This window comes from Pipistrellus kuhlii, unplaced genomic scaffold (assembly GCF_014108245.1).
Source record: "Pipistrellus kuhlii isolate mPipKuh1 unplaced genomic scaffold, mPipKuh1.p scaffold_m20_p_21, whole genome shotgun sequence".
Classification (NCBI taxonomy): Eukaryota; Metazoa; Chordata; class Mammalia; order Chiroptera; family Vespertilionidae; genus Pipistrellus; species Pipistrellus kuhlii.
In genome coordinates, this window is record NW_023425520.1 from 11,377,448 (window position 1) to 11,395,842 (window position 18,395).

An 18,395-nucleotide genomic window follows, 5' to 3' on the forward strand; every position below is an offset into this window, starting at 1 on the left:
TTGCAGAGGGAGGCAACCAGTGGCAGGGGGGTGAGGGAGGAGCGAACAGCGCCATACAGATGGCAAACAGTGGCAGCCAGGGGTGAGGATGGGGAAGGAAAGCTCTGATGGCCAACCAGGCCTGGGGACCCTACCTGAGGGGTCCCAGATTATGAGAGGGTGCAGGCTGGGCCGAGGGACACCCTTCCCCTCCCACACTACCTGTGTGTGAATTTTGTGCATCAGTCCTGCAGTCCTAATATATAAGGAGCCAGGGTCTGTCACAACCTAAACAGCTGGATGGATGACCAAACAGCAGACTAGGGTCCCTGTCGGTGTGGCGGGAGTCAGTCCTGAGTCATGTAAGTAGAAACCGTAAGATATAGAAACAAGGCAGATCTGTCATTCTACATGGAGAGAGAGATTGGCAGGAGAATAGCAGGGAGCCCGAACTCCCATCATCTCATAACAGTAATGAATACCCATGCTCCCCACCCCTCCCCCCCCACACACACACCCCTACAAACCTTGGGCCAAGTGGGGAACCTGGACTTCTAGTCTCTTCTTGAAAACAGTGAGATGGCATCTCACCCTTCCCTTACCAGAGCAGTATCAAAGTAAGTCAGATAAAACAGGGTTGAAAAGGATCCAGAGTTTCATAGTGCTCAAAATTTCTAGGTTTCAATTATCAAATTATTTATACAAAGAAGCAGAAAGATCTAAACTGAATAAAAAAGATAATAGATTCTAACATTAAGATAGTAGAGATGATAGAGTTATTTGATAATAAGTTTAAAGTAGCCATCAGAACAATCTTTGCATGAGTGATTTTGAACATCCTTGGGGGGGGGGGGGGGCGGTTGTTATGGCAAGTAAATAAAAAGTCTCAGCAAAGAAAATGAAGCTATAAAGAAGAACCAAATGAAAATTTTAGTACATAAGACTATAATAACTAAAATAAATAACTCAGTGAATAGCCTCAAAGCAGAATGGATGGAACAGAGGAAACACAGAACTAGAAAATATAGCAATAAAAGTATCCAATGAGAATAAAGAGGAAATGGGCTTGAAAACAACAACAGAAAAAGACCCGAACCACAGGAACCAGTGGAGTCATAACAAGACAAAACCCTAACGTTTGGAGTCTAGGAAGAAATTAAAGGAGATGGAGCTGAAAGAGTATTTGAAGAAATAATGGCTGAAAAGTCTTGCAATTGGTCAAAAACCAGAAATCTATTAGATGAACCCAAAGATATCAACACCCACATCATGGTCAAACTTCTGAAAAATAAAAACAGAAAAAAACACTGAAAGTTCTGAATGACCAATAACACTTTATCTGTAAGGAAAAAGTAATTCTCATAACAGTAGGTTTTCATTAGAAACAAAGTCTAAAAATAAAAACTGTCAACAGAGCCCTATTTCCAATGAAAGTATCCTTCAGCAATATGGGAAAAATCAAGGCACCTCAGGAAAGAGAAAACACAAATGTAAACAAGAATTGATAAAGAATAATATCCAAATCTCAAAAAATATTTGAAATACATTTAATATCATCTATCCAGGTAAACTCAAATTTATTCCTCCATTACTTACCAGGATAGCTAAAATTAAATAGGTTTATAATATTAATTATTGGCGAGTATCTTCAGGATCTAGAACTGCTGGTGATTATATAAATTGGATAAAAGGATGCAAAACTATATCTATTAAAACTAAACATATGGCGGGGGGAATCAATAAAATATGTAAATAAATAAATAAATACAAAAAAAACTAAACATATGCCTACATCCTGAGTCATTAAATTTACTGCTTTTATATATCCAAAAGACAAGAGCATATAGGTCCTCAAAATAATATGTGAAAGGATGTTTAGCATAGTTTTATTCATATTTTCAAGTTAGAAACAACTTACAAATCTGCCTACAGGAAAATGGAAGAATGGTAGTAAATTCAAATAATAGAATACTGTATACCTATAGAAAAAATAAAATCCTATCTAATAAAAGGCTAATATGCAAATCGACTGAATAGCAGAATGACCAGTCGCTATGACACACATTGACCACAAGGAGCAGATGCTCATTGCAGGAGCTGCCCCCTGGTGGTCACTGTGCTCCCACAGGGAGAGCGTGCTCAACCAGAAGCCCTGGCAAGTGCAGCAGTGGTTGTAGGAGCCTCTCCCTTGGGGGGCAGGCCTAAGCCATCAGTCAGACATCCACCAAGGGCTCCTGGACTGTGAGAGGGCACAGGCCAGGACGAGGGAACCTCCCCCCCCCCTTCCCCAGTGCACATATTCCATGCACTGGGCCTCTAGTTTGTATATAAAAGCCCTATAAATGTTTTGTATATTTATACCTGAGGTTTTCTGTGGGGTTGGGTTTTTGTTTGTTTGTTGAGTGTTTATAGATGATACAGTATTTAAAATTTTATTTTCCATGTGTTCACTCCTAATATATTGAAATGCAATGAGTTTTTGCATTTTCATACTGTATTCTACTAGGAGTTGCTTTTTAATATTTTTGTAGAATTTTTTTGTTTGTTTTTAATTTGGGAAGATTTTCTTTTTTTTTTAATGTATTTTTATTGATTTCAGAGAGGAAGGGGGAGAGAGATAGAAACATCAATGATGAGAGAGAATCATTGATCGACTGCTTCTTGCATCCTCCACACCAGGAACAGAGCCTGAAACCAGAGCATGACCACCTGGCTCATAGGTCGATGCTCAGCCACTGAGCCACAGTTGCCGGGCTGGGGGGTTTTCTATGTAGAAAATTGTCATCTGCGTGTAGGAACAACTTTATTTCTTTCTTTTCAATGTGTATACTTTTTGTTTTAACCTTCATTTGAGAATATGTTTGTTTGTAATTGATTTTAGAGAAAGAGGAAGGGAGAGAGAAAGGATCTTCAATATGGAACATTGATAGGTTGCCTCCCATATCCGCCCCAGCTGCCATCTTTTTGTGTACAGGATAATGCTTCAACCAAATGAATCACCAAGCCAGGGGTGTGTGTGTGTGTGTGTGTGTGTGTATCATGTATGTTATGTATATTATGTATATATAAAATGTACATATATATATTCTAGAGGCCTGGTGCACGAAATTCATGCAAGAGTAAATCTTACTTCTCCTGGCTGCCAGCACCAACTTCCCGCCTGCAGGCACCCAGGACCCAAGCTGGTTCCCTCCTCCTACCACCAACAGGCACCCGGATCCAGACTGGCTTCCCTCTGGCCCTGGCTGTGTCAGGAAGAACGGCTGGAATGACATCCGGTCTCATTAGCACATTGCCTTTTTATTATTACAGATTTTTTCTTTTCTTGCCTTATTGCATATGAACTTCTAGCACTGTGTTTGTTTAATGAGAATTGTGAAAGCAGATATCCCTTCTTTTTCTCCAATTTGGGAGAAACTGTTGTGTTCACTACTAAGTATAATGTTAGCAGTAGGTATTTTGTAGGTCCTCTTTCTCAACTTAAGGAAGTTTCTCTATTCCTCTTTTTCTTAGAGTTTTTAATCATGAATGGTTGTTCCCCTTTTGTCAAATGCTTATTAATATGCATCAGGTAATGGGATCATGTAATATTTCTTCTTTAGCCTAGTAATTGTTTTTCAGATATTGAGAACCAGCCTTGAATTCCTGGATAAGCCCAACTTGGTCTTGGTGTCCAAATTTTTTTATACTTTGCTGACTTTTGTATGCAATATTAGCTTTATGAAATGAACTTGAAAGTGTTCCCTCATCTCTTTACTGGAAAAGATTCTGTGGAATTGAAGTTAAATGTTTGATGGAGTTTTCCAGTTTAACAATCTAGGCCTGGAGATTTCTTTTCTGATCATTTTAAATTAACCATTTTTTAAATAGGTATAGGGCTATTCAAATTGTTGGGTTTTGATAGTTTGTGTTTTTCAAGGAAAGTAGCCCATTTTCTCTGTTGATAAATTTATGTTGAATTGTTCATAGTATTCCTTTATCTGTTGGATTTCTGGGTGTCCTCTTTCATTTTTAATATTGATAAATTTTATCTTCTCTTTTTCATTGTCAGTTTTGATAGAGGTTTGTCAATTTTATTGATCTTTTAAAAGATATGGCTTGTTTTCAATGTCATTGATTTCTGTTTTTTAGTATTTTCATTCTTTTTCTTTTGGACTTACTTTGCTCCTTTTCTCTAGGTTCTTAGGATGAGAATTTGGATTAATGAATTAGAACTTTTCCTCTTGTAATATATGTGTTTTAGTGCTATAAATTTCCCTCTTGGCACTGCTTTAGCTGTGTCCAACCACAAATTTTGATACGCTATATTTTTATTTTCACTAGCTCAATACATTTTAAAATTTCCCAAGAGACTTTCTCTTTGATTCATGGCTTATTCAGAATTTCAAAGTGTTTGCAGATTCTCCTATTGTCTTTTCAGTAATTGATTTTTAGTATGATTCTATTGTGGCTAAAGAATACATTCTGTGTGATTTTGCTTCTTTTAAATTTGTCAAGGTTTGGTTTATGGCCCACAATATGATCTACCCTAATGTTTGTCCCTTGGGCACTGGACACGAATATGTATTTGCCTTTTATTGGGTAGAATGTTCTGTAAATCTCTTATTTGATCCTATATAGTATTAACCTAGAGTCTTTTAGATTGATGATGCTGTGGACTTTTTTGTCTAGTTCTATCAATTGTTGAGAGAGGATTAGTGAAATCTCCTATTATAATTGTAGATTTCTCTATTGTCCTTTCAGATCTATTAGTTTTTGCCTAATATTTTTCAGCTCTATTGTTTGGTGAATATACTTCCAGAATTACTATGTCTTCTTGGGGATTGACCTTTTAACATTACATAATGGAATTCCGTCTGATAATTTTACTTCCTCTGAAATCCCTTTTATGTTAAGGTAACCATTCTGCTTCTGTCATTAATGTAAGTGTGATTTATATCTTTTTCCATTCAACTCACTTATATTGTTGTATTTGAAGTAAGTGTCTCATGGACAGTATTTACTTGGGTCATGTTTCCTGTGGATTACTTGAACATCTTTTTACATCTCCATTTTGTTTTGTATCTTTTTACACCTCCAGTGTGTTTGAATTATCTATTTGTATATCTTTTTAGTGGTTGCTGTAGATATTGTTTTAAGTATATACTAGGGGCCCAGTGCATGAATATGTGCACCTTGAAAGGAACTATGGGCCGTGAGTTTGCAGTGAATACCAGGGCAGTCTTGGCCTCATCCTCCATGCACCTGCCTCGGCCTCCAGTCCCCTTTCTGCCAGCTGATCGCTTCTCAGGAGCAGGTTGAGGTAGTGAAGCCCTCAGGGGCGAGCAGGGCTGGCAATCGCTGCTCACACCCACTGATGGAGCCAAGCAATCCTAACCAGCACCGGCTGAGGGTGCGAGCAGGTAGCTGCTAGCCACAGTTGTCCTTCAGGACCAGGGGAAGGTGGAGGAGCTCTGAGAGGCTATCAGGGCCGGCAGCCACCACTACTCATCCACTGACTATGCCAAACATTGGGGCCGGCAGCGGGTGCAAGCGGTACAAGCGGGACCACAGCGCATGGAAGCAAAGAATTTTCAGTAGCCACCAGAGGCTTGTCCCCATGACAGCACCTGACGTCCCACCTTGGTCTGGCACCCCCGCTCACCTGTTCCACTATCCTGCTGCAGCCAACACCCACCATGTTCCACATGCACCCCCAGTGGTCAGCGCATGTCATAGCAACTGGTTGTTTCATCTTTCGGTCTATTTGCATATTAGTCTTTTATTACCCTGTTTCCCCGAAAATAAGACAGTGTCTTATATTAATTTTTGCTCCCAAAGATGCGCTGGGTCTCATTTTCAGGGGATGTCTTATTTTTCCATGAAGAAGAATACGGTACACATTTTCGTTAAATGAAAATAAAGGAAATTTATTGCCTGTATACGGTACGGTAGTACAGTAGTTGTCAACACAAACCAGACAAACTGTGAATCCTACAATATCAAGAATTTACTCATTTATTCAATGACAATCATGTCATCATCTTCTGGAACATCATCATAACAATCCAATTCCTGAATTTCCTGGTGAATTTCTTGTGACTCCATTTCTTTCAGAATCAGTGGACCAAATCTCTCATGTTTAGCAATAGCACTGTCTTTAAATGAGTACTTCTTGTCAAGGTAGCCTGCTCGCAGTGCATTTGCAATGCAACTGTCAGTGATTTTCTCCCATGAATTCTTCACCCAAGTCACAACTTCTTGCAGCTTAGGTTTCACAAAGTTTCCACGCTGATTTCTCTCCATTCTATTTTCAATGTAGTCATTAATTTCCATGCGCAAATTGTCTTTGAATGGCTTGTTTATTGCAATATCAGGAGTCTGGAGATAGGCCTTATTTTTAGGGGGGGATGCCTTATATTTCACTCAGAAGGAAACCTGTAAGTAGGTCTTTTTTCGGAGGATGTCTTATTTTGGGGGAAACACGGTATATAGGTCAAGTCATTACAGTCTGCTGGTATTATCATTTTGCTAGTTTGAATGAAGTATAGAAACTTTAACTTTATTTATGACCTTCTATTTTACCCCTATTTATGATACAATTATCTTAAATGTTTTCTCTACATACATTTAGAAACAAACCAGTGTTACAAAATGTTTTAATTACCAAAGATGATTTTAAAAATTTAAGATAAGGAAAGCTTCCCTCTCCCAACCCCTTCCTAATGTTTTAAGCTTCCATCTTTTATCATTTCCTTTCTATTTAGAGAAATCCCATTAGTGGTTCTTTTAGGGTAGATTTATTGGCAACAGATTCTTAGTTTCTGAGAATGCCTTTATTTTTATTTTTATTTTTTCTTCATTTCTAAAGTTTATTTTCACTGGGTATAGGATTGTAGGTTGATAGTTTTGTGGGGGGGTTTTAGCATTTGAAAAGTATTGTGCCACTTTCTTCTGGGCACTGTAGTTTGTGATAATAAATCAGCTCTTATTCAAATTGTTTTCTATTTTTTTATTTTAATTTTTTCATTGTGTGTGTGTTGTCAAAATTTTCTTTTTCTTTACTGAATATTTTTTCATTTATCTCAGGCATGTTTGTAATTGCTCATTTGAAGCACGGTTATCATGCTTGCTGTGTTTTTATCAGATTGTTCTAATAACAATTGGAATCTTTGGAATCTTTTATCTGTCCTTTTCATTCAGTTTAAAATCTTCCTGGTTCTTGGTATAACGAGTAATTTTTCACTTGAAACTGGACATATTCATAGTATGTTTTGTTAATTTAAATCTTCTGGTTTTGCTGGCTTTCTCTAACACTGCACTGGCAGGGAAAGTCAGGGACACTATCTCCTTACTGCCAAAGGAGGTAGTTCAGATTTCCCATGTCTCTATTGAGGATCACATACATGGAGATGGCAGTTTGGGCTTTCTGTGGTCTCCATGGTTATTGCATCGAGGTGATCTCACTACTGCTGGGCAATGATAAAAATCCCGACTCTCCTTGGCCTCCTCTGACATTCCCAGAAGGGGTGTGGAGAGCCACCCCTTTACTGTGGATTGAGCTGACACCGCAGGAGGAGGAAGTCTTCCTACCCAGAGGGGATAAAAGTCCCAGCTACCTACTTGGTAGGGGCTCCTCTTCACTTTCTCACCAGTCTCTTTGGTGTCTAGCAGAAGCAGAGCTGTTATTATCTGAAGGTTTTGTCTTTTAGGCTGTCTTTTCCTGGTCCTTTGGCTTTTGATGGGATTTTTTTTTTTCTTTTCTCTACCCAATGGTGTTTCTGTGTTGCCTGCTTCCTCACTTCCATGTTTGGGATATATGGGGCAAAAATTAAACCCAGGGAGTTCACCACTAAATGTTTCTTAGGACCAGGTTCTCTACTGTTCTGCCTTTTTACCACATTTCAGAGTCTTATGTTTATCTATACATGAGACACAAGAATTTTATTTGTGCTTAACATGATAAATAGGAAAAGGTATGGCTACTTTTCAGAAGCGACGTCTCTTATTCATGTCAAGAACATGTTTTAATTTCAGAATTGTGTTGTTCTTAACTTTCTTAACTTTGTGTTGTTCTCTACCTGTGTATATGGGTAGGCAAAAGTAGGTTTACAGTTGTGGGTATGCAAAATAGTTTATTCTTATAGCATTATTTATTAACTAGGGGCCCGGTGCACGAAATTTGTGCACTGGTGGGGCGGGGTCCCTCAGCCAATCCTGCCCCCTCTCACAGACTGAGAGCCCTCAGGAGGTGACCTACTGACGGGGAGTGGACCTAAGCTGCAGTTTGGCCTTCCTCTGTGGGAGGCGACCAGGCTGATCAGGGGAAGGCATCAGCCCCATCACCCCATTGCTGCTGCCACTGTCACAGCCGCCAAGGTGTTTTCATTAACACAGACTCCAGTCCCTTCACCATGAAAAAATGACAACTTTCTTTAGGCACTTTCAAGATGTGTCTTTCATAGGATAAGACTTTTTTTTTTATCCTCACCTGAGGATATGTTTTCATTGATTTTTAGAGAACTCGGAAGAGAGGGAAAGACAGAGAGAAATATCAATGTGAGAGGGACACTTCAATTGGTTGCCTCCTGCATGAGACCTGACCTGGGCCCTGGCTAGGGAGGAGCCTGCAACCTAGGTACATGCCCTTGATCAGAATTAAACCCAGACCCTGAGATTGCCAGGCCGGGCCTCTATCCACTGAGCTAAACTAGCTAGGGCAGGATATAAAATTTGTTAGCCCATCCAGCAGCAGACCTTACTTTTCCTCCCGGGGAGAGGTGGAAAAACCCTAAATCACCTTCTTGCATTCTTATTACTCAAGTTACCAAGAACACTGTGAGAGGCAGATTACAGGGAGCTTAGCCAATGGGCCTTCAGAAAAGGTGTTTCCACCCTAACCGATCTGGCTCAGTGGATAGAGCATCGGCCTGCGGACTGAAGGGTCCCAGGTTCGATTCCGGTCAAGGGCACGTACCTTGGTTATGGGCACATCCCCAGTAGGAGGTGTGCAGGAGGCATCTGATCTATGTTTCTCTCTCATCAATGTTTCTAGCTTTCTATCCCTCTACCTTTCTGTGAAAACTCAATAAAATATATTTAAGAAAAGAAAAGAAAAGAAAATGTGTTTCCTCTGCAGCTCATGCACAGAGGACCTCCTGCATTGTGTCTGCAGGGTTTCTGTCCACTGGGCTGGGGGCATGCCCCAAGCCACACTGCTGGGGAGCTGCTGGAAGCATGCCCCCAGTGCCCCGCTTTCTGTCAGCTGGGCTTCTGTCTGCTGGGCCGGGAGCATGTCCCAAGCCTCCCAGCGACTCTGAGCAGCCCCCAGCTCAGAGTCTGTCCGCTTGGCATGTCCCAAGCCGCCCAGCGACTCTGAGCAGCCCCCAGCTCAGAGTCTGTCCGCTTGGCATGTCCCAAGCCGCTCCGCAGTGGCTCAGAGCTCACCCCCACCCAAAACCCACTGGGCTTCTGTCTGCTGGGCTGGGGGCTTGTCCCAAGCCACGCAGTGTGGGCTCAGAGCTCACCCTCGCCCAGCACCCGCTGGGCTTCTGATAGCACGCCCCTGGCCTATCAGCCCAGCGTTCTGTCTGCAGCCTTCCTCCCCCTGAGACCTGGGAGTGGGATGCTGGCTCTATGGGCGTTGCTGTCTTTGTAGCAGAGTGATGGTTAATTTGCATATTACTCTTTTTATTAGATAGGATTTTTGTATTATAACTTATACCTACTTTTGCCCACCCTTATATAGAGAGTGCCCCTCCAAAATGTATACACACTGAATAACATAAAGGCAGTGTTTATTAACATACATTTTATTTTCAAAATGTAATAGAATCTAAAAACATTGTATATACATTTTTGGGGGGCATCCTGTATTACTTTTCCAGGCAATGAAGAGCAGGTTAATTTGAAATTTAAATGAATTCCAAAAAGCAAGCATTCATTGGGGGAAACACACCATTTGGCTTCATCTGTGTTTATTAGAGTCATATAGAGATGCTGTGTGGGGTGGTTTTTAATTTATGAGGGAAGATATTATAAGGGAGGATCACATAGTTATAAGTAGTCGGTGGTTGCCTCTAAATATTTTGCACTAGAAAGTAGTAAAAAGATAACATTATTCTTCGTGTAGTTAGAATAAACTGCTTACCTGGTACTGAGATGTTGTTAGTAGACTTCATTTTCTCAAGCTATCTTTAACAAGAGGTTACAGTAATTCTCAGGTTATGACTATCTCTCAGAAGATTGAGACTAAATAAAAATTTCAGAGCTTTGGTAGCTATCAAGAACTGTACACATATGATACTGCCGTAACTTGTCCTCCTGCAAAGACATACTCTACACTTATAGGACATTTTTACTTTTATAATTTGTAGAATCCTAGAATCTTAAAATTACAGAGATCTTTTATGTTAACTAATTTTGAAAATAATTTGGGAACTTCTATAATAGGTATAACTCGGTTGTTATGAAGGATACTTTACTATCTCAAGAGCAGGGCATTTATCTTAAATAGTTCTAATGTTTACCAGCCTCCTATGTGCATAAGAAGTCCCTCTGAGAGGATTTAGACTCTTATACTCTGAGACTCTTGGTCTTGTTTTCATTTGTGTCACTTTAAGAAATGGATGTTGCATTTACGGATGGCTCACAGTACTGGGTTTTTCCCCCTTCTTTAGTGACAATCTTAAACCAAGACTGTCTTGTCTTGTTACTTTATTTGGTAGAATTTTTGAAATTTAGGGGCCAGACTACATATGTTTTTTAGGAAATTTCTTGTTATTATATTGGCTATTATTTTCCCTTGCCCAGTCCTTCTCCACACTTTCCCAATCCATTTTCACTTGCTTTAGGTCATCAGAAAAGTGTTGATAAGGCAAGGCACTATGAGATATCTTCTACATTGGCATAATCCATTAATAGTAATTTTGGATACCTCTGTAGAAGATGGTATAAATAATGTCTCCTCTTCAAGTCAAAAATATTTTTTCCGCCAAAGCCGGTTTGGCTCAGTGGTAGAGCGTCGGTCTGCAGACTGAAAGATCCCAGGTTCGATTCCGGTCAAGGGCATGTACATTGGTTACAGGCAAATCCCCAGGAGGGGGCGTGCAAGAGGCAGCTGGTCGATGTTTCTCTCTCATCGATGTTTCTAGCTCTCTATCCCTCTCTTCTCCTCTCTGTAAAAAATCAATAAAATATATTTTAAATAAATAAATAAATATTTTTTTCCTGGTTTGGTTTGTTACTAGTAACTATGCATTGTTATAGATGACCTGATAATTTAGGTATGTTTTTCCATTTTAAAATATTTTAGTACTTGTCTTGATTTTATTTTACCTATTTTAAAAATATTCCCAGGAAATCCACTTACCCTGGATATATTGAACCTCTATCTGGAACCAGATGGAACAAAAAGGCTACTTAACTACTTGCTTGATAATTTGGCAGGTACTGCAAAAAGAAGTAAGTGGTCATTTATTTAAACCATTTTTTTAGGAAGACATATAAGAATATTGCTTAATTTTGTGTTTAATATTCAACTAGTTTCAACAGAACAACCACCTCCAAGATCTTGGATTATGTTACAAGAACCAGACAGAACAAGACCAACTGGTTGGTAGCATTATTTTTTAACGCTTATTTTTATTTGATATTTATAAACCTAACAAATCAGCAACTGTAGATTATGGGCAGTGTTACAGTAGAGTGTTTATAGATAATCTGATTTGGGTGTTAATAATAAAGATTTAATTCTTGCTCACCTGGCCTCTCTGTCACCTTAATAAAAAGTATGCTATACTGCCGAAACCGGTTTGGCTCAGCGGTGGAGCGTCGGTCTGCGGACTGAAGGGTCCAAGGTTCGATTCCGGTCAAGGGCATGTACGTTGGTTGTGGGCACATCCCCGGTGGGGGGGGTGCAGGAGGCAGCTGGTCGATGTTTCTCTCTTGTTGACGTTTCTAGCTCTCTATCTCTCTTCCTTCCTCTCTGTAAAAAATCAATAAAATATATTTTAAAAAAAAAAAAAAAAAAGTATGCTATACGGCAGTGCTCCTCAGCCAGAGATGATTTAGTCCCCAGAGCCCATTTGGCAATATCCGGAAGCATTTTTTGGTTGTCACACTGGCGAAGTGCTACTGGCATCTCAGAGATGCTACAAATATCCTGCAGTGCACAGCCCCCCACAATGCAGAATTTATACTCAATGTCAGTAGTGCTACTGTTAAGAAGCCCTACTAATAAGGTATTGATCAAATTCAGTTATAATGAATATACAAAAATCTTTTTATATTGGAAGTTTCTAAACCCTAGTATGTTCCAAATGTAACTGATACTTCAAAATTGAAAGATAGCCAACTTACTTGAGGATTGAATTAATGAACTCTGATCTCCTTTTAACTTAAATTGAATGAAAATAATTTGAGCCCAGCCAGTATCGCTCAGTGCTTGAGCAAGAGGTCGCTGATTTGATTCCCCGATTCCCAGTGGGGGGTGGGCAGGGGGCAGCCAGTCGATGATGTTTCTATCTCTTCAATGTTTCTGTCTGTCACTCTCCCTTCCTCTCTCACCAAAATTCAATAAAAACATTTTTAAAAAACAAAATAATTTGAGAACTTGTAACAAGATTTGGTCTGTGATATTTCTTTCCCCTGTGGATTAAAACCATTCTTTTTTAATATGTTTTATTGATTTTTTTAAAATATATTTTATTGATTTTTGTACAGAGAGGGAGAGAGAGAGTTAAAAACATCAATGAGAGAGAGTCATCGATCAGCTGCCACTTGCACACCCCCTACTGGGGATATGCCCGCAACCAAGGTACATGCCCTTGACCGGAATCGAACCCGGGGCCCTTCAGTCCCCAAGCTGATGCTCTATCCATTGAGCCAAACCGGTCCCGGCAATATTTTATTGATTTTTTTACAGAGAGGAAGGGAGAGAGATAGAGAGCTAGAAACGTTGATGAGAGAGAAACATTGACCGGCTGCCTCTTGCACATCCCCCACTGGGGATGTGCCCGCAACCAACTACATGCTTTTTTTTTTTTTTTTTTTTTTTTTTTTGTACAGAGTGGAAGGGAGAGAGAGAGAGAGAGAGAGAGAGAGTTCGAAACATCAATGAGCGAGAGTCATCGATCAGCTGCCTCTTGCACACCCCCCACTGGGGATATGCCCGCAACCAAGGCACATGCCCCCAACCGGAATCGAACCTGGGGCCCCTCAGTCCCTAAGCCGGCGCTCTATCCATTGAGCCAAACTGGTCCCGGCCAACTACATGCTCTTGACCGGAATCGAACCCGGGACCCTTCAGTCCGCACACTGACGCTCTACCACTGAGCCAAACCGGTTTCGGCTCCTCTGTGGATTAGTAATCATTCCTCTATAGAAGAAAACTAGACATGTCTATTAAAAAAAATAACTGTCAGATTTCCACATTTTACAATAATAGAAGGAGCACAAAAATGAGGAGCCTGATCTTAGAGGCTGAGAGCTCGAGATTTTAATGTTACCTTAGGAACCTTTTGTTCATATCTCTGTGGCAGGTAATACAGTCATTTCATAGTTTGTTCATGTATATGTCCTTCCTCATTATTTGACTTTATATTTGACTTCATTGAATATATGGAATCAATAAAGTCAAACAACATTTAAGTGAAGACTATTGAAAATAACTGTGTGCTTTATTTCTGCCACGTGTTGAATAAGTAAAGTTATCTTTCCTACAGCCTTGTTTTCTGTCATGTGCTATAATGTTCTTTGTGATAAATATGCGACCCGGCAGTTATATGGCTACTGTCCATCATGGGCACTAAATTGGGATTACAGGAAAAAGGCCATTATTCAAGAAATCCTGAGCTGCAGTGCTGATATCATAAGTCTTCAGGTAAGTCATCAGAAGTCACAACTTTAACAATTCTTAAAATAGTGGCTTTTTCTGTTTTTAGTGAATCCTGGAAGAATTCACTGCCTGTTTTGTTCTGTAGCACTGTGTTGCCAAATTAAGCAAATGGGTTAAGCTGGGTTTAAGCATTTACTATGACCGCCTAAATACCCGCCTTTCCCTTTGTAAGGCCCCATGCACACTGTCTTTTTAATTGAGTGGCAGTGTCACTGAAATTATGGTATTGCCAAGGTATGATTTTGTTTTACCACTAGTAATAATAGATTAGGGCAGAGTGGAAAGAGCATTAAACGTGGATGCACAGTAACTTCAGGTTCTCAGGCCATCTCTCATAACGTATACGACTCTGGGCGTCACTTTCTGCAGATCAGTCTTTTGAAGTGATTTTAAGCTCTCAGACTACATATATATGTATATCTAAAGTTAATGTATGTGACTGATTTTGTCTTATGAATAACTTTGCTGTTTGCAATTTTTCAGGAGGTTGAAACAGAACAGTATTACAGTTTTTTTCTGGTAGAACTGAAAGAACGTGGCTATAATGGATTCTTTAGTCCTAAATCTAGAGCTAGGACAATGTCAGAACAAGAAAGAAAGCATGTTGATGGCTGTGCAATATTTTTCAAGACAGAAAAGTAAGTCATCTTATTTTTTAAAAAGAAAATTATCTCTCTTTGCAGGGTGGGGACCAAGAGTATAGAAATTATTTGGCAAATGAAAGAATGAAGCATTCTATTATACTTAAGAAAATAGTACTTTTTACTTTAGAGGGTTTTATTTTATTTTGAATAATTAGAAATAAACTTGTTTTAAAGATACGTTGAAAGTGCTGCTGTTTCTTCAGGTGTTTAGTAGGGTTTAACTCCAATTGTTAATTGAAACACCTTGCAATTAACATTCCCTGCAGGATTCTTAAACCTATAATTTGGAAAACAATATTTAAAAATTACAAGATGGAATATTCCAACACAAACAGAAGATTATCCTAAGTTGTAAAGGTTAAAATCAAGATGTTATCAGTAACAGATTGAGAACAACTTTAAACGGGTGTGGGAAGCTTGGTGGTAAATGTGGAGGATTTCCATTATGTAATTTACATGCCATCATATCTAAGGAAGTTTGAAAAAACAGCATTTCCCACAAAGCTAATATCCTTATATTCACATTTTTATGTGTTTGTTTTTGTTTTAGATTTACTTTGGTTCAGAAACACACTGTTGAATTTAATCAGCTAGCAATGGCAAATTCAGAAGGGTCTGAAGCTATGCTGAACAGAGTTATGACAAAAGATAACATTGGAGTTGCAGTACTACTAGAACTTCGAAAGGAATTGATTGAAAAGTCATGTGAGTGACCTCTTCACTTCCTGTAAAATTGACCTCCAAAATTTAATAGGAAAAAAATTTGTTATGTATTAATAGTCTTGTTTAACACCTGAAGAAACTCAGTGAGAATTTAAATGGTTTCTAAACTATCATATCTCGTTTTCTCTATCAAAAAGCTTAAGGTGAGAGAGCATTGCCAAGCCAAGTATTTCAAACCTTGAAATGCATAAATCTCCCAAGAATTTTTCACATAAAAGAAAGGTTGAAGTAATAATTAGTTAAAATAATTCCTTAGAGAGAACTCGATGCACTTCTGTAATTTCTTGGCAGCAAGGATATTGTGTAAGCAAAATTCTCTTCCTGACCCACTTGTAATCATTTTTTTAAAGGTCTCATGTTTTGTAGAAATCAGCCACTTATTTCAAATAACAGTGGCCATCATGCTGAGAATTGAAATTTCTGTCATAGGAACAGTTGGAACTGCAGTTATGTAAATTGAAGGATAGAAAGATGGAACGTAGTGACCGTCTTAAATACAGCTTAAGAAAAGAGAAGATTTAATTGTATGAGGCTTGATTTAATACATCTGAATTAAGACCAGAAGTTTCAAGGAGATATACCTACTTAAAAACCACGCTGTTCCAAATAGAATGGGCTGTTTTTGATCAAGAAATGAATACCCTATGTTAGAAGTACACAACCTGAGGTCTAAATGGCTATTTCTCAGGTTTGTTGTAGGCTAGATTAAGTCATTATGTGAGAGATTTATTATGTCAGTTTTAGAGTCCTTAAGACTCTGAGATATTACTTGCATTCAGACCCTGTAAGAATATTTGGGTTGATAGAGGGGTTCTGTTTTCTTTTTAGCGAACACAGCAGGAAAGCCACATCTTGGAACAGAAAAACAACTTCTTCTCGTGGCTAATGCTCACATGCATTGGGACCCTGAGTACTCCGATGTGAAGTTAGTTCAGACAATGATGTTCCTCTCAGAAGTGAAGAGCATTATTGATGAAGCCTCTCGAAGCCTCCACCCAAGTGCGCTGGGAGAGCTGGGGAACATTCCACTGGTGTTGTGTGCAGATCTTAATTCCTTGCCGGACTCTGGTAAGAAAAGAATGTTCGTCTGTGTAGAATGCTTTTTGACTTAAATGTTTTTATAATGTATTATTTCTGATAATTCCAAATTTAGTGCAAACAAATTCAGTTTGTAGTGGCAGCTGTGAATCAAGTTTAAAATTTTTTTGGAATAGGGGGACCATTTTGAAAATGAAATAGTATGAAACCTCAAGAGGAAGGACATTAATCATCTTTGATAAACACATAGATAGTAACTTGGAATAACTCATTAAAGAACATGTCATTTTGTTTTAATATCCCCAGTATATAAAAGTGTTGGCAAAAGTGGGGTTACAGTTGTTTATATGGAAAATCATACAATAATTAATAAATAATACAAGAATAAGCTCTGTGTTTTGTGTACTCACAGTTGTAGCCCTACTTTTGCCTGTCCCTGTGTATAATCCAGGCTGAAAGGGTTTTAAGACAGCCTCTTTGGGATTCCAACATGTAATATGATCCAGTTTAAATTTGATCATATAATTCAGGATCTCAAATTTTGGTGGGCTTGATTTAAAAAATCCACTGCAGGTGGAAATTGAAATTCTTTATTTATACAGATCAGGCAAGTTATTTTAACAAAAAAGAAAAGGAATTTTTATTTTTATCACAAAGTAGAAGATTACAGAAAGCCATATTCTTAAAACTTTTCCATAGATGGTACAGTGAATGAACCATCCTATATAATAAAAGGCTAATATTGATATGCAAATCGACTGAATAATAGAACAACCTGTGATGATGTGGACTGACCACCAAGGGGCAGGCACGCAATGTAGGAGCTGCCCCTTGATGGTCAGTGCGCTCCCACAGGGGGAGTGCTGCTCAGCCAGATGCTGGGCTCATGGATGGCGAGCCCAGCAGCAGTGGCAGGAGCCGCTCCCACCTCCATGGCCCCACTAAGGATGCCGGGTTAGGCCTGCTCCTCTGCTTAGGCGGACATCCCCCAAGGCAGTGGTCAGCAAACTCTTAGCAGAGCCAAATATCAACAGCACAATGATTGAAATTTCTTTTGATGCCAGGACCGGTTTGGCTCAATGGATAGAGCGTCGGCTTGGGGACTGAAGGGTCCCGGGTTCGATTCCGGTCAAGGGCATGTACCTTGGTTGCGGGCATATCCCCAGTAGGGGGTATGCAAGAGGCAGCTGATCGATGACTCTCTCTCATCGATGTTTCTAACTCTCTATCTCTCTCCCTTCCTCTCTGTATAAAATCAATAAAAATATATATATTAAAAAAATAAAATAAAATAAAATAAATAAAAAAGTGATTCCTTTAAGGCTAGTAGTGGGTGGTTTGATAAATTTAAGAAAGAAGTGTTTGTTTATAGATTAGACATGTATTTTATATAAGAAAGGTTAAAACTGAATCATTTGAGGGTCTGAAACAGATGTCTTCCAGTTTACATTATTTCTAATGGGAAAAAGTGATTCCGTTTTCAAACAGCCTTCTGGAACGAAGTAAGCTCACGAACCAATGTTTTGTTTTTGTTTTGTTTTTTGTTTGTTTGTTTTGTATTTCAACTCTTTGTATCTAAGATCCATAATTATTTAGTCTCTCTCATCAAGCTATCTGGGCATTACTAGGACTGAAGAAATTGAGAATTATCCCCTGGCAATTTCTCTTAACATGCCTCCCACCCCCTGTTTAGCTGCAAAGTATCCTAGGGGCAAAGAGAGACTTGCCAAATCATTCAGATTCAAAAACCCATTTCAGTGTTTAAAACATAGTAATTTTCCAATTGAAAAATGGGCTAAAGACCCAAATAGGCATGTCTCCAAAAAGGATATACAAATGGCCAATAGACATATGAAAAAATGTTCAAAGTCATTAATCACCAGAGAGTTGCAAATTAAAACTATAATGCAACATCACCTCACACCTGCCAGAATGGCTCCCATCAGAAAATCAACAAACAGCAAGTGTTGGTGAGTATGTGGAGAAAAGGGAACCCACACACACTGCTGGTGGGAATGCAGACTGGTGCAGCCACAGTGGAGAACAGTCTGGAGTTCCTCAGAAAATTAACAATGGAGCTGCCTTTGACCCAGCCATCCCACTTCTAGGAATATATCCTAAGAAACCAGCAACAC

General features: G+C 39.2%; 1 protein-coding gene across 7 annotated transcripts in view; it reads left to right on the top strand.

Annotated features, from left to right (window-relative positions):
* CNOT6 (CCR4-NOT transcription complex subunit 6) overlaps positions 1-18,395 on the top strand; it is a 72,039-nt gene that overhangs the window by 47,519 nt on the left and 6,125 nt on the right. For 4 of the 7 annotated variants that reach the window (XR_004990167.2, XM_036450199.2, XM_036450196.2 and 1 more), the window contains 6 exons: positions 11,317-11,421; positions 11,503-11,571; positions 13,683-13,840; positions 14,339-14,493; positions 15,050-15,204; positions 16,051-16,290. Coding sequence is in view for 6 of the 7 variants with exons in the window: in XM_036450199.2 (XP_036306092.1) it covers positions 11,317-11,421; positions 11,503-11,571; positions 13,683-13,840; positions 14,339-14,493; positions 15,050-15,204; positions 16,051-16,290 (882 nt within the window). In the remaining variant the exon portion in view is untranslated. The remainder of the gene's footprint in view (positions 1-11,316; positions 11,422-11,502; positions 11,572-13,682; positions 13,841-14,338; positions 14,494-15,049; positions 15,205-16,050; positions 16,291-18,395) is intronic. The other 3 variants (XM_036450197.2, XM_036450198.2, XM_036450200.2) reach the window with 3 other exon arrangements.